Genomic DNA, 18,844 nt, shown 5'->3' with positions numbered 1-18,844 from the left:
CTGAACCAGAATGATATTACAAAGTGAATTAATAGAACATTAGTACTGAAAAAAAGAAACAGTTCTTCCTTTGAAATATGAAGTGCCACTAACTTGAGATGAAACCTGAAAGTCAGTGAATAATATATGGGAAATATTAATATTTTAAATGTATCATATTTAAAATTGCTGTGAACTTAAACAAGATTTCATATCAAGAAAAACCAAGTAATTCATTTTAGGTTCTAATCTTATATGCAATGTTTTACAAATGAAGCAACTCACTAAAGGAGAGAAGTCAGGTATGTAAGCATATCTTGTTATTTTGCACATGAAATATGGTCATTATGGAATATAAATTTAATTTTGGAAATGATAAAAAAGAACACTTATTTTATTTTTTCTACTATGATTCAAGAAAAACATTTTTAAGCAGATGATTAATTAGATGAAATGGACTGATATGGCCCATAATACCTGTATGGGCTTTTATACCTTGTGAAACCCCACCACAATGGGACCTTTATAAAAAGTATGAAGTCAAGTAATGCAATCATATTTTATATTTAGAATGGGAGCTGATGTGATTCAGTTTAATGTTGTGAAAAAGTGGGCCCTCTGGCACTTGGCATTAAATTATTTTAAAATTACTCCTTCAAGTAAAGTTAGTAGAAAGACTGTACCATGGTTGAAGCCCAGCACTAAAGCTCAGGGGCAAATTGGGTGCTACTCCTTGCCTTGCCATCCGTTCAAGTGCAGACAAGGTGTTACCCTTGGTCCTCTCCTTAGTTCAAGGTCTATTGGCTCCAGTGTTTCACTGTCCTTCTCCAACGAGTGGGTACAGCTCAGCATCTGGAAGCCAAACCTGTGCTGCTCAAGATGGGCCAAATCTTGCTTGTCCCATTCATTGAAGCTACGTGGAGTTTGGTTTGATTGGAATGAGCAGGACCTAGCTCTCATTCTGCTCCCTGAAATATTTCTGTTAGGCCTTAATGTCAATGGAGAGATTATTGTTACATTTATATGACGTGAATGGAGTTAGGTATGAGTGCCACACATATCTTGCCCTTATGCCTCGGCTGTCTAAGGGTTACATCCTACACACTTTGGCTAGTGAATCAGGCCAGCAATAATTGTGGTCACTACATACTGATAAGTAGGACATGCATTACTGAGCATTTTGAATGATCAAAAACCCCTTACCTGCGTCTTTGCATCAATGGGAAGTGCTGAATGTGTGTGAGTTTAGCAGAAAGGGCAGTTGTGTGTTCTTGGAAAGACTTAAGGCTGCCATGAGGACTGTCAGCACTTGTGAGGTGTCTTGTTGAAGGACAGCAAAAGCCTGGTTAGTCTGTAGACTGGTTCCCACAGAGCCAGTTGCTCCCACCATGAGCAGGCTGCAGGTGCCACAGACGACAGAGTGGTGTTGGTAGGGAGGGCACGCAGTTATCACTTGCTACACAAGCGGATCTTTTTCTGTCCAGTTTTGGCCAAAGCTCTGGGACATTTGCTATGGTTCTCTCAATTATCTCTCATTAATTTCAGTAGCTTGTGTTTTCATTACAAATGCCCAGTGTCCTTTGGAAACTTACTATGGGTATTTTAAATTCAGAATAACTGTGGTGAGAAAAAACCCATGCTTTTCCCTTCTAAGCGGCTTTACCATTTAATCATTGTTTAAATATGCTTTTCTCTGCTGTGAAATAACCTTTCTTTCCACATTTATGCGCACAATCCTAACTCATAGTAGGAAAAAACATTTTAAAACACTGTGTCATGCTTATAGGATAATTATTAATCTTGTCAGAATAAAAAGCATACTAAAAGTATTTCATACAAAGGTTTGTGCCTTAACATTTTTGAAAGTTTTTTTTTTTAATAATCAGAGATGTCATAACAGGGGGAGAAACCATATATAGCATGTAGTAGAAGTATAAGACTCCTAGAGGACTATTTAGAAATACACAAAGCTTTTTTTTTCTCCTTTTGGTTAGCATACTACTTGATGATAAGGTATGTTTTTATTTTTATTCCTGCTTGTATCTTACAGTTCTATGAAGGTGATGGGAAGGTACAAATTCCAGGCTTTAGTTGTTATATATGATATAAAACTAAGAAAGAAAAATGTTCATGATACATATCTGGAGGAAGAAATACACAATAATGCAATCCGAAAGAATAATTATTTGACAATAAACTCAATGTTAAATACAAGCAGAGTAATATTGTCCTAGTGAGAAATATAGCAAATAAAATGATACTACAAAAAGACACTTATGAAACTTCCTCTATGTTTAGAACTTTTCCAGTTGAATTTTCCTTTTTAATCATTTGTTACTATTGAGATATGGTTAGTGAACAAGCCAGTCAAAACTTTTCTGTCTTGATTTTCTTATCCCATATCTACAAATCCAAAAATGCAACTTGTAGTAAATTCACTTGATGTTAGGAGGGTCATTTTGCTGCTTGTTTGCTTGGATTTTACTTGGGACTTGGTTTTGCATACTCTAACTCATGCTGAAATTTCTGGTGCATGTGAGCAGTGTTTATTTGGTCATCTACTTATTTTGTGCAAGAAGGACAGCTTTTTCATACTGGGGATTCTGATAGAAACAGAGAAGGGATACTGCAGGAAAGTGACTATTTTTCAAGGGTATTGGGCATTCATGCCTTCATTTAACTTCAGTGAGAACTGTGAAAACTCAGTATTTAAAAAAAGTGGCAATTTTTCTTCAGAAAGTCAAATGTCATGGAAATTTGACTTGTGTAAGTCTGGCTATAATAAATAGTAAAATTCTATAGCTGGAAATGTCTGTTTTTATCTTTGTGTGGGTTTAGCATTAGCTATACATATATAAAATGAAAATGTACCTTTCCTCATGTGATAACTGTTTGCTTTGCCTTTTTCTTCTACGAGGTAGAAAAAAATTATTAAAACACTACTGCCCTGAAAAAAAAAAAAGACAGAAACAATAGAAATCATTGTTCACTGTTCAGTTAAGAAAATAAGAAATCTGTAAACTGCAGAGGGTGAATTATGATTTTGTAAACTGCTGATTTGCCTTTCTGAAATTAGGATTCTTGTACTAAAATCTCTTAGCTATTTTCATAACTATTAGGAAAGAATAGGATGCAGATTTCACACACCTGTTAGAGGGACAGCTTTTTGCACTGTGACACTCTGAAACCTAAGGAAAATATACCAAACTTTTCGGGGAGCCATCAATGGCTGGGGAGAGGAGGGTATCTGCACATGCTTCTGTGCCAGTGAATGCTGTAGCAGGTTGTGTGCACTGGGGGCTATGGGTTTTCTTTTCAGAAGAGGACTAGCAGAAGAACCAAAACCCATGACTAGTTATTGATCAAAGTCCCCTCAGCGCAGGACTTTCAAGTTTTGGGATCTGTTTTGACTGCATAGTATTGAGCTGCAACTGGGAAAGGAACATTCCAAAGCTCTTTACACCCCTTGTGCCCACATTTGAGAAATAATTCCGTTGTCTGAAAGTGGTGGTTGAAGCCGTGACCCTCCTCCCAGCAATGCCCAAGACAAGCTGGCCCCACAGCCCTCAGCAGGAGCTGGGGTCTCTGGGATGGGAGGGCTGCTCTGTTGTGCGGAGCCCATAGGGACATGGCTTCCCTCCACATCCCGATGCCAACTTTGCGCTTTGGTTTTGTATCTAATCTCTCTATTGCAGTTTTTAAAATTTCAAATCCTGGCTTCAGTTAGAGATGATTGGACTGTGCTCAGCACTGACTGTCTTGATAGGTTTGAAATTCCTGGAAAACCTCAATACTGGCATTTTCTAAAAACAGTAAGCAAAGCACACTGGAATATTAATAGGTGAAACATTTTAAAGGGGCAACATCACATTGTAATTTTGTGAGTTAAAACATGTTGGCTAGGGGCAGCTTGGGGGAGTTGCGGTAAAGCCACAAGTGTTCTTCACAATTTAAAGCTTTTGCATTTTAATTATTTCTTTTTTTTCTGTCAGTGTAAAAGATCCCTGGAGACAATGGGGCTGTGACACTTAGCAACAGGTTATCCTCAATGTGCAGGGAGCACCATAAAAACCACAAAATGGACACACAGAATAAAAAACAACACCCGCTTCCCCTCTTCCTGGTTTCTTTACTTTCTGGTGTTAGAGTAGTTACACTGCATCGACGGTGGGTAAAAAGGAAAAAAACCCAACCAAACAGATGGAAATGTTGTCTCTAAGCTGACAGAGCCTCTGCAAATTTGCTTGAAGGACTATCTTAAAATAATTATAATAATACAACATTCTACACTGTTCTGGAATTTATTTATTTAAACACAAATTTATGGAGCCGGTCACACTAAAAATTGGATAGTTTGGTACTGTAAGTTGCTTTGGTATATTTTTCACCATTGTAATGAGCTGCAGGGAAACAAAGGAGGATGTGAATATAGGGCAGTTGGTATTTAGATTTGGGTGGCACTTTCACGCGTTGAAAATGTCTTTTAAAAAAAATCTGCTTATCTTCTATCATGCTATTGAATTGTAGAAGGTGTTGAGATAGAGTTGGAATTATTTAATAACCAAAACTAAGAGTGTTTTCTTGCAGTATATTTCCTATATTTCTCATTGCCAACCTCTTGACCGATAAGGAATTCTAAGGTCCAGGCTAAATTCACCCATAGGGTAGAACGGGCTGTTGGAGAGTGAGATGATAGATGGATCTATTCCTCACCTTCCAAACCCAGTTTCTTTATAAAGCAGTAGAAAACAAACCTTTTCATAGTGCATCGAAAAGCAAGCTCAAGAACAACACTACAATCACACCTTTCACGGTATTTTTTTTCAGGCATCTGCCCCTGATTTTAATCCAAAGGAGCTGCTTTTGGAACTGGCGTGTCCGGCTTTGGTGTTTGCCTGCTGAGGAAGAGGTATGCCCTTTGTCCCTCACCTGCAGATGGCTTGGATGCTTTTACTTTACCAAGGCAAGCACTTCCCAGTGGGCAGCATTCAGAAAGTGCTTTTCATAGCATTAGTACAGAACCAAGTTACAAACGAATATTAATCTAATACATTCCAAAATTCAAATATGTGTGATTAATAAGCATTATTATCTATAAATAAGGCTCTAATGATACTTTGGCAATGTTGTAAACACAAGAATCAGAAGCAATTATTGTCATTATTGTTCTGCAAGTACCTTCCATGAATACCAAATGGATATTACTGTCCAGCTCTTTGGCACATAGAAATCCTGTAAAGAACAGTTGTCAGTCAGTAAGGCCTGGCCGGCTGCTGTTAACTACATTTGTTTAAAATGTAGTGTACCTAAAGACAAAGCCAGCGAGTTATTGAAAGCAAGATGACTGATTAAAAAAATTATTCTTTGTCCTTTGCAATGCCCAAAATTATGTTAAATAAAGCCTATGACAAAGTTTTCCCATCCTATGAGATTAACTGTCTGTGTGATGGTTGTGATTAAAAATGGAAATGGATTCTCTGACAAAAACACTGCCCTTCTTTGTGTGAAAGACACAAAGGTGAGGATGTCCCAGCTGAAAGGTGGTGTGTAAATAATGACAACATCCCCCCACTCTCCAGCTGTAAGAGGTAACTCAGGTCTAGTTTTCAAGGACACAAGATGAAAGGGGTCTTGATCCTCGTCACATTTACCTCTCCCCAGTTTGTACAGGTCCCATAGACTGGAGTCACGCTGGCGGCCGGGTCCAACTCTCTGTGACTCCCCCACTCTCCTGCCTTTGGCAGTCTCACCTCCCTCACCAAACCTTGCTGCTTTAGACGGCGCCAGCCAGCAGTAGCATTTTGTGGTGGGTGTTATGTTGTTCTTCGGATGCCAGGGTGTCATTGGGAGCGGGAACAGTGTGGGTCTGACTCTCCGAATATGCAGAAAGAAAAAGTAAAAAAAAAAAACCAACCAAATCCCAAACAGTAAGCTTTACTTTCCAAATGTGTTCAATTCTTCTTATCTCTCCTTGATATTTGGGGCGTGCAGCACCCTATACCATGTGGTTTAACATTTTGTTCTCTATTTGTAGGTCAACATTTCCATGATTAAACTTCATCCTTTATTCAGCCTGTTCTGGCTAGGCTTTGCAGCACATGTGATATAAGCTGTTTTCACAGCTAGTAGGCCAAATCTTACTCTGAATAAGGGAGCCAAACATATGTGACTGAGTCAGACACTTAAATCAACTCCTTGGTAAATGGGAGATAACTCCAGGTGCAGTGATGAACACTGAGAACCAAAAAAGTGGGAAGGGTGGCCAGCGTTCCTCTGTGTAGGAAAGGAGACATCCTATGCACACCGGCAGTGAAATCATAGCCTACCCAAATTTTGCTCTCCTGCCTTTGTCTGATGACACAGAGCCCTCTTCACTGAAGTAATTGGGAATTTTTCCATTCAGGGTCAGGCCAGCCTGGGGTAGGCTCAGCTGCAGCTGGGCATGGAACAGGCTGTGCAGGAGGGGGACGAGGCAGCAGGAAGCGAGCCCACCTTACATTCGTATCAAACACAAGGTTGCTGGGGGAACATGGAGCACTTCACCTACAGCATTATGTTTCCTTCATTGCCCTCCTCTCATCTCCCTTACTGATCTCATTTACAGACCAAGGCTGGTGGCTCTTCTTTCGCCTGGTGGCAGGTATCGGTTGCTCTAAGTCCATGAAGTTGGACTGGGCAACCTATCCACTTAAATCAGTGGAACAATTCCCAGAAGCACTGCCATCCAGAGTGAGTGTGACCTACCAGTAACCCTTGGTGCAGAGGATTTTTGTTAAAGGACTCTGCCTGCAGGGCCAGCAGCCCTCCTCCTGTCCTTCTTTGCCATTGCCTGGTAATTCTGTTAAGTTCTGGGAAGCCTAAAAGGTTCATCAGGCACAAACAGAAGTGTCGGAGGAGGAAGGGATGTCATAAATTATCCAGACCTGCTGTGTGGTTGCTGTGTGATGTTACAGCCTTCACCAGAGCTGGACTGGTCTAGGCTGTTGGGTTGCTCTGCAGCAAGTACCAGAGTGAATAGCAGGAGAGCTCCTGCAGGAGGTCCAGAGAGGACCTATATTCCTCAAATGGACATAGCTGTACCCATAATATTATAGAGAGAGGACTGTGCTTCATATATAATTTGGTGATGAATTGCAGCATCACAGAGAGGACTTGACAACAAACCATTTCTGTAGGAACAAGCGCTTCCAGAGCTACACTGGGGCTGCTTCCCTCAGCTAAAGGAAATACAGGCAACATAGCAGGACTTGCAGTGACTTTTGTTTTTCTTTTTTTTTTTTTTTTGTTTTAATGGCACCCATTCTTTAGGTTTTGTTCATTTGCTTAGGTTTTTTCAAATAGCTTTTTTTTTCATTTAGGAAGAAAATCATATCCTGCCCAAAACTAAATCTGCTTGCAAGATCTTTAGTGAAAAAGGTCAAATGGTGATTACTGTGGCCTTTTGAGTACTGTGTTATTCATAGTTTAGAAAGTCCTGTCCTGATAAGACGCACAGTAGACAACACATATAAGAAGAAGTTTATGCACTAGTCTGAGGTTTTGAGGACATGCCTCATGGCTGGGCAAATCCCTGGGCATTCATGTGGACATCGGATCCACTTCCCTACCATTACATGGGAAGAAAAGCCTGCTGGCTACAAGATGTTGCCAAGGACTTCATAGAAGGCAGGTGCCTTCTGTGCTTGTCATGCTGTTAAGGGATGCTGTGCAGAATGAGGCACAGAAGTAGATGATCTGCTCCAGTGTGCCTTGGGGACATGGAATGGTGCAAGGCAGAGGTAGGAAGAACTGCACACTCCTGGAAAGCAAGAGGGAGAGTACCATGATTCTGTTCTCACTGGAGTGAAAGTTTATCAAGAATATGCTGGAATAAATCACTATGTGCATCAAAGATACATTGGTATCAAATTAATGGAAAGGAGAAGGGAATTTAGGACAGCTAAGATCTTCTGATAGGGTCAGGTGACCTCCCTGTCCTTAGGTCTCCATTTTGGAAAGACAAATTGTACTTTGGTTTCACTTTTAAATGTGTAAGCCAAATTGTGATGCTTATAGAGACCAAGAAGATTGGAAGAATATGGGGAAGTCCTGTAATCAGGGAGCGAAACGATTGCAGCAGGGTACGGTGAAGTTAAGCAAAAGAAAATTAGAATTTTTCTCTCCAGTTATTTAGACAAAAGAAGTAAAATCTCCATTTTCTTATGCTTAAATAACAGTCTCCCTCTTCCATGGTATAAAAGATCCCAAGATCATGCAGGAATGAATTAAGACTGTGGTAACAGACATGATTTCAAGTTAATGAAGAGACAGTATGCTTTGTATTATCTTTTCTCTTGTTTTTGATTGCCGTTTTTGGGGGGTTGATATTACTGTAAGTAAATACATTTGTCTTTTGTTTCATTTTCCCCCTGTGACCTATTTCATTTAATTAGAAGGAAATGCATAATAGGAAATGAGTATCATCACACTGGGCTCCATCCAAAGCCCATGAAATCATCAGGAACCTTTCCCGGGCTTTTCACTATTGCTGCGTCCAGCCCAGCAGAAAAGAGGGGCTATTTCCACCTTATCTGGAAGAATGTATGCTGTCAGTGTAAAAATATTACAGTTCTTATTTTAAGGTCTGGCCCCAATACTAGGGAAGGATTTTGCTACTGCATGTGCCTCTCTGTGCCACATGTTTCACATCTGTGGCAGCACATTAAAGGATAAAGGTTCCTAAAACTTTACCTCTGAATATACATATAAAAAGAAGATAGAAATTAAGGAAAAGATAAAAGATATTGATGGAAGTACAGGAGATGCTCTTTAACATGCATATTATTGACTCAATAGATTGTTACGGCTTCAGAGCTATTAGGGTCTGCTGTGTCAATGTGTACTTAGGGACTGTTTAATATGCAGATGGTTGACATGACAGACTGGAACCATTACAGTCTATCATGTCAGGGGGGATACATGAATACGCACTTTGCCAACACTGTAAAAAGTCCCTTTAAAATGCAGTAGCTGTTTTTTACAATAATTTAATAGGTTTGGTTCTTTGGATGCCCGGAGACTTGAGAGTCTGGATTTATCAGCAACAAATTTTATTTCCAAATTAAGTCATTTTCCATGTGGAATGTGCAGTCTGGAGGACAGGGTGTAATCTCAGATACACAGCTCCTATCAAATCTTGTAAAATTAGCTACTGCACTTGTGCATGTGTAGAAGAGATCAGAATCTATCTGTCGGCATGTGTCTTTTTGAAGAATATAGTTTTGTCTTTTTGAGGGGTAAGGGAGAATGTCGTCTCATTTTTCATTCAAATAATCTTCAGTAGCAATTAAATAGCTTATGCTACCTAAGAGATCAGTTATTACAAGATAAGCAGCATGACAGTTTGGAAAACTGAATAAGTCTTTGATTATTTACTAAGTTTTGATATCTGCTATTTGCCTCAAAATGCTAAAAAGTGAAGTATAAGATACAAACATGAAAGGCTCATTTGATCATCATAAGGAAAGGTATCAGTAGTTTTGCTTTTCTTTTCCTCAACAACTTATTTTTTATTAAAATAGCAAAGCCAAGTGTTGTGTTTAATAAGATATATTTTTTTCATTTGAATATCAAATGGAAAAATACAATTAAAATATTTCTGCTTTTACATTAATCATAGGCTATATTTCAGCAATGCATATATCTAAGAAGCTCAGCATACACATTTGGTATATATTAGATTCTTCTAACAGATGCCCAGACCTCTTCCCCTGATTTTTAATGTTCTTTCTTATGGCACTGGTCCAGGGACATTTTAATTTGCAAGCCTGTGAACTTGGAAATAATACTTGTAGTGGGGCATTATGTCTAGTCCATTCCCTCTAAGTTTATTGTCCTGTGTCACCTAGCTCTGATTTTAGCTGATTTGCTGAACTGGGTTGCATGGTGCAATTACAGCACAAAATTCACTGAGCAAAAGCACTCTGCCTTGCAAATAATAGTAATTGTGCAATATTATAAAGATCTTTCCTCTTATCTGTGAGAGAATTGGGGAACAAATTCCACAAAAATTTGCAATTTTAGGCAAATGTGATGGCTGATTTCTGACAGCTCCTTTTACTGCCTGGTGCTAACGGGGAGACCGTGGGGGCAGTCTGGACGTGGTGGTGATGGGCGAGTGTGAGGAGGTAGAAGGTGCAGAGAGCACATTTTCCATAACCTATTACTCAAGTGCTCCTGGGTCTTCTGTGAGATTTCTGCAATGACACAGGAAAGCCAGGAAAAGGCTTAGGAAAAAAGAGAGGTCTGGAAAAGCCCAGGAGGTGGCTTCTTCTTATGCTGAATTCGCCCTGTGCTCACAGAGAGGTCCCTAACAGAGATACCTCTCCCTGGTGCTGAGTTACCTCTGCAGCAAGGGAGGACCAAGCAGCAGAAGCCTGAGCTGCAGGAAAAAGTGTTGTAGCTTCAAACTGCATCAGTACCTGTGGGGAAGGTGAGCTTTGCTCCCTCCCCAGCTCTGGGATGGTGGGCACATCCTTATGGCAGTGGGTTGTGACCATGGCTGTGGGAGTGGCAGCTCCTCCAGCCCTTCTGCCCCCACCTCTGGCCTCATGTGACTCTCCAGGCCCCTCTGCCCTTCTCCTTCCCCAGAGCAGCCCCAGGGAAGTTCCACATCCCTCTCTGTGTTGCCCATGTGCAGAGAAACATCATCAGCTGAAAGAGGCACATATGAAGGTATTATGTGAAGCACTGTGTTACCTGGTGCTAATCAATAAAGCAAAAATGTAGCTTTTTGACAGCACTTGTAATTTTGACTGTTGCAATGGTATGCCATTTCTTTGAATGCAGTACGCTTCTGTGCCCCATTAAAGCATGGCTGGCATCGCTTTCAACTATTCACAAATGCTGAGATGTTGAAAAATGTAACATTTACAAAAGATACATCTGGTGTATATTTACGAGGCTCAGGAATCATTTAAATAGTGCCTGTGCCATCACCATATTAGGAGAAAAGTTAGTCCCAGCCACATATGTGAAATCAGTAGTCAAATGTGTGCTGGTTGAAAGTCCATTGCTGTGATATGGTATTTTGGGGTATTAAACGTGAAAATATCAACCTGAGTAAAATGCTCAAATTAGATAAATATAGACCTGCATAACATATGTGACAGCTACCTATAGGCACCTGTATAAACAGTGTGGTCAAAAGAGGGTTATGGGTTTTGAGGGATAAATGCTTAAATTTTTTTTTAAGTAAAGCACAATCTTTGGCTTCTCATTGTCAAGTGTCATCATACCTTTGTTCCTGTTCTTCAGTGGGAATTGTAAGACCTACCTTGGAATCGAGGAAAAAGCTATTGAACAGCTTCCTTTATATCACATAACATGTCAAGGACAAAAAGGTGTTTGTCTCCTCCTGCCAGTGCAATACCACTTAAGTTACATTTGTAAACTATTTTTTAATTAATGCGACGGGTCATGTTTTCACCACACTAAGGCAGGAAATTCAAGGTAAACCAGATACTCCCTTTCTCCGTCACACAAACATGAATTAAGCATGTAGCATCAGACTTAATTTCAATTTCTAGGTCTGTAATTGAATCTAGCTCAATGTGAACTCTTTTTTTCTGTACCATCACATTGATATCTGGATGTTAGTGACATTATTTAAAGCAACAAATCAACCTATAGGACTGTGTTCAACTATATGTCGTTTGACAGTAAATGGAATAAAAAAATGTTACTTTTCTCTAGGGGCAAATTTGTTAAAGAGTTTTCATCTTTTGTCAAGATATTTAATCTTGGAATGTTACAAAAAAAATGCACAGTTTGTACAAGTGCAGATTTCTGCATGCACAGTTTGCTTGATTGCTAATTTGGCTGAACACACTTAGCTTTAGTACACACGAATGAGAGAGGAAAGATAATTTTTGTATATATCCTTCTGAGTCAAGTGTGAGTCGCTGGACTCTAAGGGAAGCAGGTATCCACTTTTGGGGCTGAAGGCTGTCACTCTGGATCACCCTGTACATCAGTCTCAGTTCCTGCATGCCAATGAGTACAAATCCTAACAATGAGCTGTTGAGTGATGCCAGCAGAAATGAATGTTTCTGAAAGCTTCAGGGTTTTTGGAGAAAGCAGCTGAAGCCAACTCTGTGGCACTCACCACTGTTGCCTAACTGAAGGAGGGCAAGATTTTGGCACAAGCCTCCCATGTAATGGACAGATTTGAACACACCTTTGTTTTTAAACAGGCTGAGTAAAGCTGCTATGGGACTATAGAATTAAGCCAAAATGCCCAACCATGTTATTTCCTCAGAGGGGTTCACTAAAGAACAATTTCAACTAAATTATTAACACTACTAGTAATTATTATTATTAATTCCTTTTGGTAAGCCTGTCCTTCCATCACAGTAGCAATCACGTGCTGGGATGTCTACTGCTTAGGACATCATACTCCTTTGGAAGTGGATGCTTGTTTAATTGATAGATTGCAAAGAAGGTCTGACCTATTGCCTTTTCATGTTTTGCTTTGTTTCAATTGCCCGGACTCTCACAGCTCCTTAGTAGCTTTTCTGATCCATCATGTCAGGCTGGCAGCTGTGCCTCTGCACTGAGCCTGCCTGCCCACCGTGAGCCAGATTTCACTCTCAGATGCTTGGCATACCCTCCACCCTCACTGTTCTCTCACTGGAGAGCTGATTTTGCCTTCACCTCTATTAAACACCTTGGTTTTAATGGGAACAACTGCTTTCTCTCATGGGCCCTCAGTCCTGTGCTCTAGGTGTGCAAGGACAGAGGAGGAGGGCACCTTTCCAGATGGCCCTAGGTGTGTGCTACGCATGCGGGATCAGGCTTCTTCCTGACATCTGCAGACCCAGCCCTCTACCCGTCCCAGAAAATGGTCCCACTCAGAACCATGAGCATTTTAATTTGGAGATGTTTTCCCCAGGCTGTGTAACTTTTGCCCTCACTGTGGATTCTCCACTTCTCTTGAGCCTAATTTTCTTGGGTCATGCAAACCCACAAAGGATGGCATCTCAAATGAATAAACTCCATTTTACACCCGAAAAATTGTCCTCAGAGGTTTCCACCCCGTCCCCAACATCAGGAAAAAAAGGTTGAAATTTTATAAGCAGATTTCCAAGCAGGAACAGATTTTTTTTTTTTACTGCCAAGCTGTATAATAGGTGTTTTTGAGAGGTCGTTAACTTGAACAGTATAGTCAGAAACACTGTTACACCCCACACTGCATCCATCGTTAAGCAATTAAGTTACTGATGGGCTTTTACATTTATTTACCTTGATGGAAAGATATGTTTACTGAACCTGAGTACAAATCAACATGAGGAGGTGGAAGTTCAGAGTAAATTTGACTAATGATGTTGTGTTTTCATCCTTAAAAGAAAGAAAAAAAAACCTCTCTGCTTTTGATGCTATTTTATCTCAATTGGAAGGGATCCGAAATGATCCCAACTGTCATGTGAGCGCTCAGTTAGGCTTAGATCCTCTTTGATTGCAGCTGAACATCTCTCTCCGTTGGCTCATACCTTTCCTTATATGAATACAGCATACAGCACTTCAGGTTGTTTACTGAACCGCACTTTAACTCTTCCTCTGTGAATGCCCTCACGATTATATCTTTAAGCAAAATTTGTGCTGTGGCCACCTTTGCCACCTGAGGAGATATTAATGCGTCCTCATTGCTGATGTGAAGGAACTTCTGAAATACAAATAAGAAATATTTCTTTCATGAAGCTTAATTCTCTCTCCTTTTTTTCAGGCCCACTCTTTTCTCCAGTCTTGGTATGTGGATTTCTCTCTCTCCAAGTAATTCCTTAGCATACCCTTGAATGGCATCTACCACACGTGAGCATCCTCCACAGTCTCTAAGATACTTTTGTTGTTTTTCTTCTTTGAACATTTGTTTTTTTGAGATGACATTGACAGACATGAGGCCTAAGTCTGGAGATGTTCTGTGGGTAGAACTCACATTTATTTCAGTATGTCGAGCAGTTTTAAGATCTGATCCATATTGAAGACTAGCATGGCATAATGAGGCTGGGGCATATACAACAATATGTATTCTAACACAGCTCACTCAAAACAAATATGTTCCCTTCTCTTTGGCTGGTATAAACAAACAATCTCCATTGTGTTCTGCATGGCTCTGCTGCGCCGCCTTGCACATGGCAAGAGCTTGGCTTCCCTGTTCACAGAAACAGCGTCTCCGTTCTGCGACGCGGTGCGTGCCCAGACAGACCTGCAGCTTAGGACGCTGGTCCCAAACTGATTGCTGCTCTGGTGTTAAGTCCTAGGTGAGGGAATGAGGGAATTTTTCTTGTGACAGATGTACTTACACAGGGTCTTGTTTCTGAGTCCTGTGCACTTCAGTCAGACAATACTGACTCTGGATTCCACAGCTGGAAAGCAGAGAATCCGTTGTTGCAAGATTCCCTCACCTTGACCCGCAAAATCTTATATCCTTGCAATAAAAATCGTCAGCTTTGTGAAAAATTCGTGATGACTCGAGGTGGAAACATTAGCAGGGGTGAGCTCAAAACTCATGTGTGAGACCCATTGTCTGTGTGAAGCAGAGTGAGTTTGAACCCAGGTGTTCCTTCTGTGATTGAGCTCAGACTTTTATGCCATTTTACAAAGCCATTACCCTCTCCTGTAACTTGTGCTGGAAGCAGAGAGAGCTGTTTTGGCACTGAAATGATTTCATTGTTAGGCTAAGTGTTACACAGATGGCATTCTTAAATGTAAAATTCTTTTTATGATTCTTTCTATTTCATATTTATTTCATTAGATCATTATTTATGTTAAAGAGTCACTATTAATCTGAAACGTGCTCAGCTTGAAAGAAAATGTTGAGAGGAGTTTCAGGTATCTGATCCTCAATCCTTTAGTTTTTGTGTTTTGCATTTTCCTTCTTAAAATGGTTTTTTCTGTCTCTAGGTGCTATGTGACAGATCCACACAAACAACAGAGGGGAAAGAGCCTCACTTAACTGATTAGAGGAGAGAAGCAGTGAAAGGGAATATGCACAAAGCACTGCCAAATTCACAGAGCAAAGGAAAAGATAAAAAATAGAATAATTTCACTGGCCTTTTTTTTTTTTCTCCATAGAGTAATGTAAGGTATTTTTTATACTAGTACCAGGGAAAGAATTTTCAGGAAAAAAAATGTGATTTCTTAATTAAGGATCTCTAATTCAAAATATATTCATTTAATAAAGACTGATTATGATAGAAGCAACTACTCATTCATATCAATAATTCATTCAGAAGTAAACAATATCAACATATTAGCATTTATTTTTCCATTTAATAGGCTGTGATTTAAAATAAATCTAAATCATCATAATCATTCTGCTCCATATGCTGGGAAAGAAAAAGTCACCTTAAACCAGATGCATATTGTGGAAAAAAAGGAAAAAAAAGGAAAAGAGGAAGACAAGTTGTTCTAAAGAAACAGCATATGGGAGAAAATCTTAAGCCTCAGTAAAGATGCTCTGCTTTGTAGATGGCAATTTAGTTTTGAACTGAAAGAGGGTATGTTTAGATTAGATATTAGGAAGAAATCCTTCACTGAGAAGCTGGTGAGGCACTGGAACAGGTATCCACAGCTTCTCTGGAAGCTGTGGATACCCTATGTCTGGAATTGTTTAGGCCCAAGTTAGATGGGACTTTGAGCATCCTAGTCTAGTGGAAGGTGTAGCTGTGCAAGGCAGAGGAGTTGGACTAGTTGGTCTTTAAAGTCCCTTCCAACCCAAACAATTCTGTGATAACTATGATTCTATGATAGCAAAGCTGAGTTATGCCAAACAAGATTCTGGTCAATAATTTTCAAGAGCTAGAAGTCAAATACTGATTTCTTTCTTTTAGAAAATTAAGGGGAAAAAAAAGGATTTCTGTAATTTCCTTTTAATCAGGAAAAGGCAATAAATGTGATCAAGAAAAATTCAAGTTCGAAGATGTTGATGTATGGAAACAGTAGTCTGTTTGCAAATCCTTATGTATGGAAACAATAGGCTTTTTACAAGTTCCAAGTTGGCTCTGCACGTGTACCTGCTTGTGTGCTTGGAGCTGCATTTATTTTTGCTGTTGCTAATTACATAGCCAATGCCTCTCCTAACTTGTATCCTTAACTACCCACATCATTTTGTCAGCTGACAGCTCTTTTTCAGCTCCCAAACACATCAGCACTCCTGAAGCAAGCTCTGTTAAAAACTTTTATTTCTGTCACCTGTCTGAAGTCCAGAGAGTGGCATTTGGAGCCTGTGGATCAGGGCTGTACTTCGAATTTTTTTACTTTTGACATACTGAAAAAGGAATGAAGGGCTCAAGGCCTGGTCAGCCTGTGCTTCCCTGCTACAGCATCTTGAGAAGTTGGTGTAGGTCTCCTCTTATTGCTTTTTTTGTTTTTGCTTTCAGTAGGTGAGGCCAGAAGCTGTAGTGGGGAGTGGGGTGTCAGCGCTCTGCCTTATCTGCTCCCACCTCCAAGGCAGCACTGACAGCACACTCTTTGGGCCTCGGTGCAGCCATAGGGCCCTCTCGTCCTTGGGTGAGCTCAGCAAAGCCCTTTCTCTCCCCCAGACAGAGAGCCCTGTATTCTGTCAGGGAAAATATGACTGTGCATCCCTTCTTCCCCAGAATTCCAGCAGTGATGCTCTCGGGGGCCTCTCAAAGTGGTGGCTGCAGTTGCAATGCTGTGAGCATTGCAGGTTAGCTCTGCAAAGAGGTGTTTTCTTAGCCTCTCAGGTGAGTTTTGTCACCTGTGTCATTATCCTGTTACTCTTCCAAGATTGTTGTTGCTGTCCCAGCAAAGGCTGCCCAGGGATGTATTGTCCCAGGGCAGGCAAGTTTAAAAGGTATCTGGCTTTTGTTCTTTTCCAATCTCTGTCATACTTTATGCTGTTAATATTCCTCCGACAATTTTTAAGGGGAAAAGTGAATAATGTTTGATTTTCCATATCCTAACAGAGAGGAGCCATGTATTTTCCACAAGCTATTGCATTATTTCTCTCTCCGGTGTGGCTCTGATTTAGTGCTGGATGAAACTCAAAAGGAGGATTAGTGTAGAGAGACTCCCATATGCTTGGATGCATTTCTGAACTGTGTACTATCCTCACTGCTTTTGATGAAAAAAGCTGGGCTATAAACCTGATGAGAACAGGCTTCCATGCAAGATGTTTAGTATTTCCTGCTTCCATTTGGGCCAGGAATACAGCACATCCAGCCACTTTTGGCCCTGTAGCTCTTGGTCACAGGCCTGCCTGAAATTTAGAAAATCACAGTGGTGGAAAAGGAATGGGAGAGTGAAAGGAAGTTGATTTTTCTCCACTTTAATAAAGATTAGATTAGCGTTTTGTTCCAGTTTTGGCAAAAGCTTTGCTGGGGGAAGGGCACAGGTAGAATGTTTTTATATTAATGGAATTTGTTCATCTGTCTATTAGACGGCTGCACTGGAGTGCAAGTCCATTTTTATGGTCTTGAGTAAAATAACTTGGGCTGCTTTTTAAGGGCTGTCCTTCCTGGGAAAATTAAAGCTGAGTGTAAAACTCTGACTATATTGTATTTAAGGAAATTAGGAGCAGAAGAAGGAAGCAGGATGAAGAGAATAGTGAAAAAGGGAGAGAGGGAGGCCTCCCAAAAATAAGCTACTACAGTGAGTTGTGCTACTGCTTGGTGCCACACATGGGGGCTTCACTATACCTAACACCTGATCATTTTTCTAGCTGGTAATTAAATTGTAAACAGTGAAACACAAAACAGCACTGAAATTGACTCTAAAACTGCTGGTATACTGCCATTTGTGGCTATCTTCTGTAGTATTTTCTTTTTTAAGAAAGAATTTCCCAATAGTACTGTTATCAGGCGATCATTTTTGCTGATTTTCCTCTCCATTACAAAAGTTTCTGAGTTTGTGAATGAATGGCTATGAAGGGTCAAATCCTTTGCTCCTCAGTCTATTAGTAAACTAATGTTAACTTACAAGATTTGACTGAAACCTCAGGCTCTGCCAGCTGGATGTTTGAGGAGTCCAAGCCGGCTAGGTAAAGAAACACCTTTTTCACATGACCCAGCTCGGCTCCCGAGTTGCCCCACAAGTTTCTATCAGTACAAAGGCTGACTTTGTCTGCAAGGAGCAACTCAGATTACGGTCCCTTCCAGCTGCATTGCCCCTGACCCCAGTCCTGCCCCGGGCTGCCCACGCTCTGCCCTCCGTGCACACATGGAGGCTTCAGCTGCAGCTGACAGCATTGAGTCTGCTCTTGAGGGTGGCCTTGGATGCGCTTTAAAAGGCAGTGCAGGCGCTCTGTGAGGATAACATGGAATGATTATTTTAGGGCAGATTTTTCCCTAAAAAAAAATAGTCCTACATGTGCGCAGTTTGATCTTCACACAAAAGATTTATATAAGAACTCACTTCTCTCTGTCAGTTATAAAAAAAAAAAAAAGCATGCTGGCAGGATTTAGGGAAGTGTGCAGGCTAAAGGATAGAAGCAGACAAAAGGGAGTATTTCTTCTAAGAACATCTGCACAGCTGGAACCCTGGCAGTGCTGTGGTTTGAAAGCCTAGGTGTTGCCTGGCTGGGGCAAGGGACAATGTCTGTTTGGCACCCTCCTGACACGCAAATTTGGCCAGAGATTCTCAGAGCAGTCCTCTGCCCTGTCCCTTGCTGTGCATACACAGATGCATGGACATTATTTTGCCATCAAATGCCTGTTCTGGGGGATCTTCCACACTGGAGGTAAACTGTACATAAATGATCTGAGGGTAAAGGTGAAGGGAGAAACTGTGATTTCTTTACATGCTAAAATAGATATAAACCAGGCACAGAGTTAACAGGAATAGAATATCTGCTGTGCCTCTAGAT

At 40.5% G+C, this 18,844-nt stretch overlaps 1 protein-coding gene across 50 annotated transcripts in view; it reads left to right on the top strand.

Annotated features, from left to right (window-relative positions):
- LOC102067133 (uncharacterized) overlaps positions 1–18,844 on the top strand; it is a 41,541-nt gene that overhangs the window by 11,528 nt on the left and 11,169 nt on the right. For 12 of the 50 annotated variants that reach the window (XR_012579123.1, XR_271004.4, XM_074535859.1 and 9 more), the window contains 2 exons: positions 4,807–4,888; positions 13,742–13,764. The exons of 5 other annotated variants lie outside the window; for them this stretch is intronic. Coding sequence is in view for 32 of the 45 variants with exons in the window: in XM_074535859.1 (XP_074391960.1) it covers positions 4,807–4,881 (75 nt within the window). In the remaining 13 variants the exon portion in view is untranslated. Of the gene's footprint in view, positions 1–4,806; positions 4,889–13,741; positions 13,828–18,844 lie in introns of all 50 variants that reach the window. 33 more of the 50 variants (XR_271003.4, XM_074535860.1, XM_074535871.1 and 30 more) reach the window with 4 other exon arrangements.

Source organism: Zonotrichia albicollis, chromosome 2 (assembly GCF_047830755.1).
Source record: "Zonotrichia albicollis isolate bZonAlb1 chromosome 2, bZonAlb1.hap1, whole genome shotgun sequence".
NCBI classification, from domain to species: Eukaryota; Metazoa; Chordata; class Aves; order Passeriformes; family Passerellidae; genus Zonotrichia; species Zonotrichia albicollis.
This window is presented reverse-complemented; position numbering and strand designations above follow the sequence as displayed.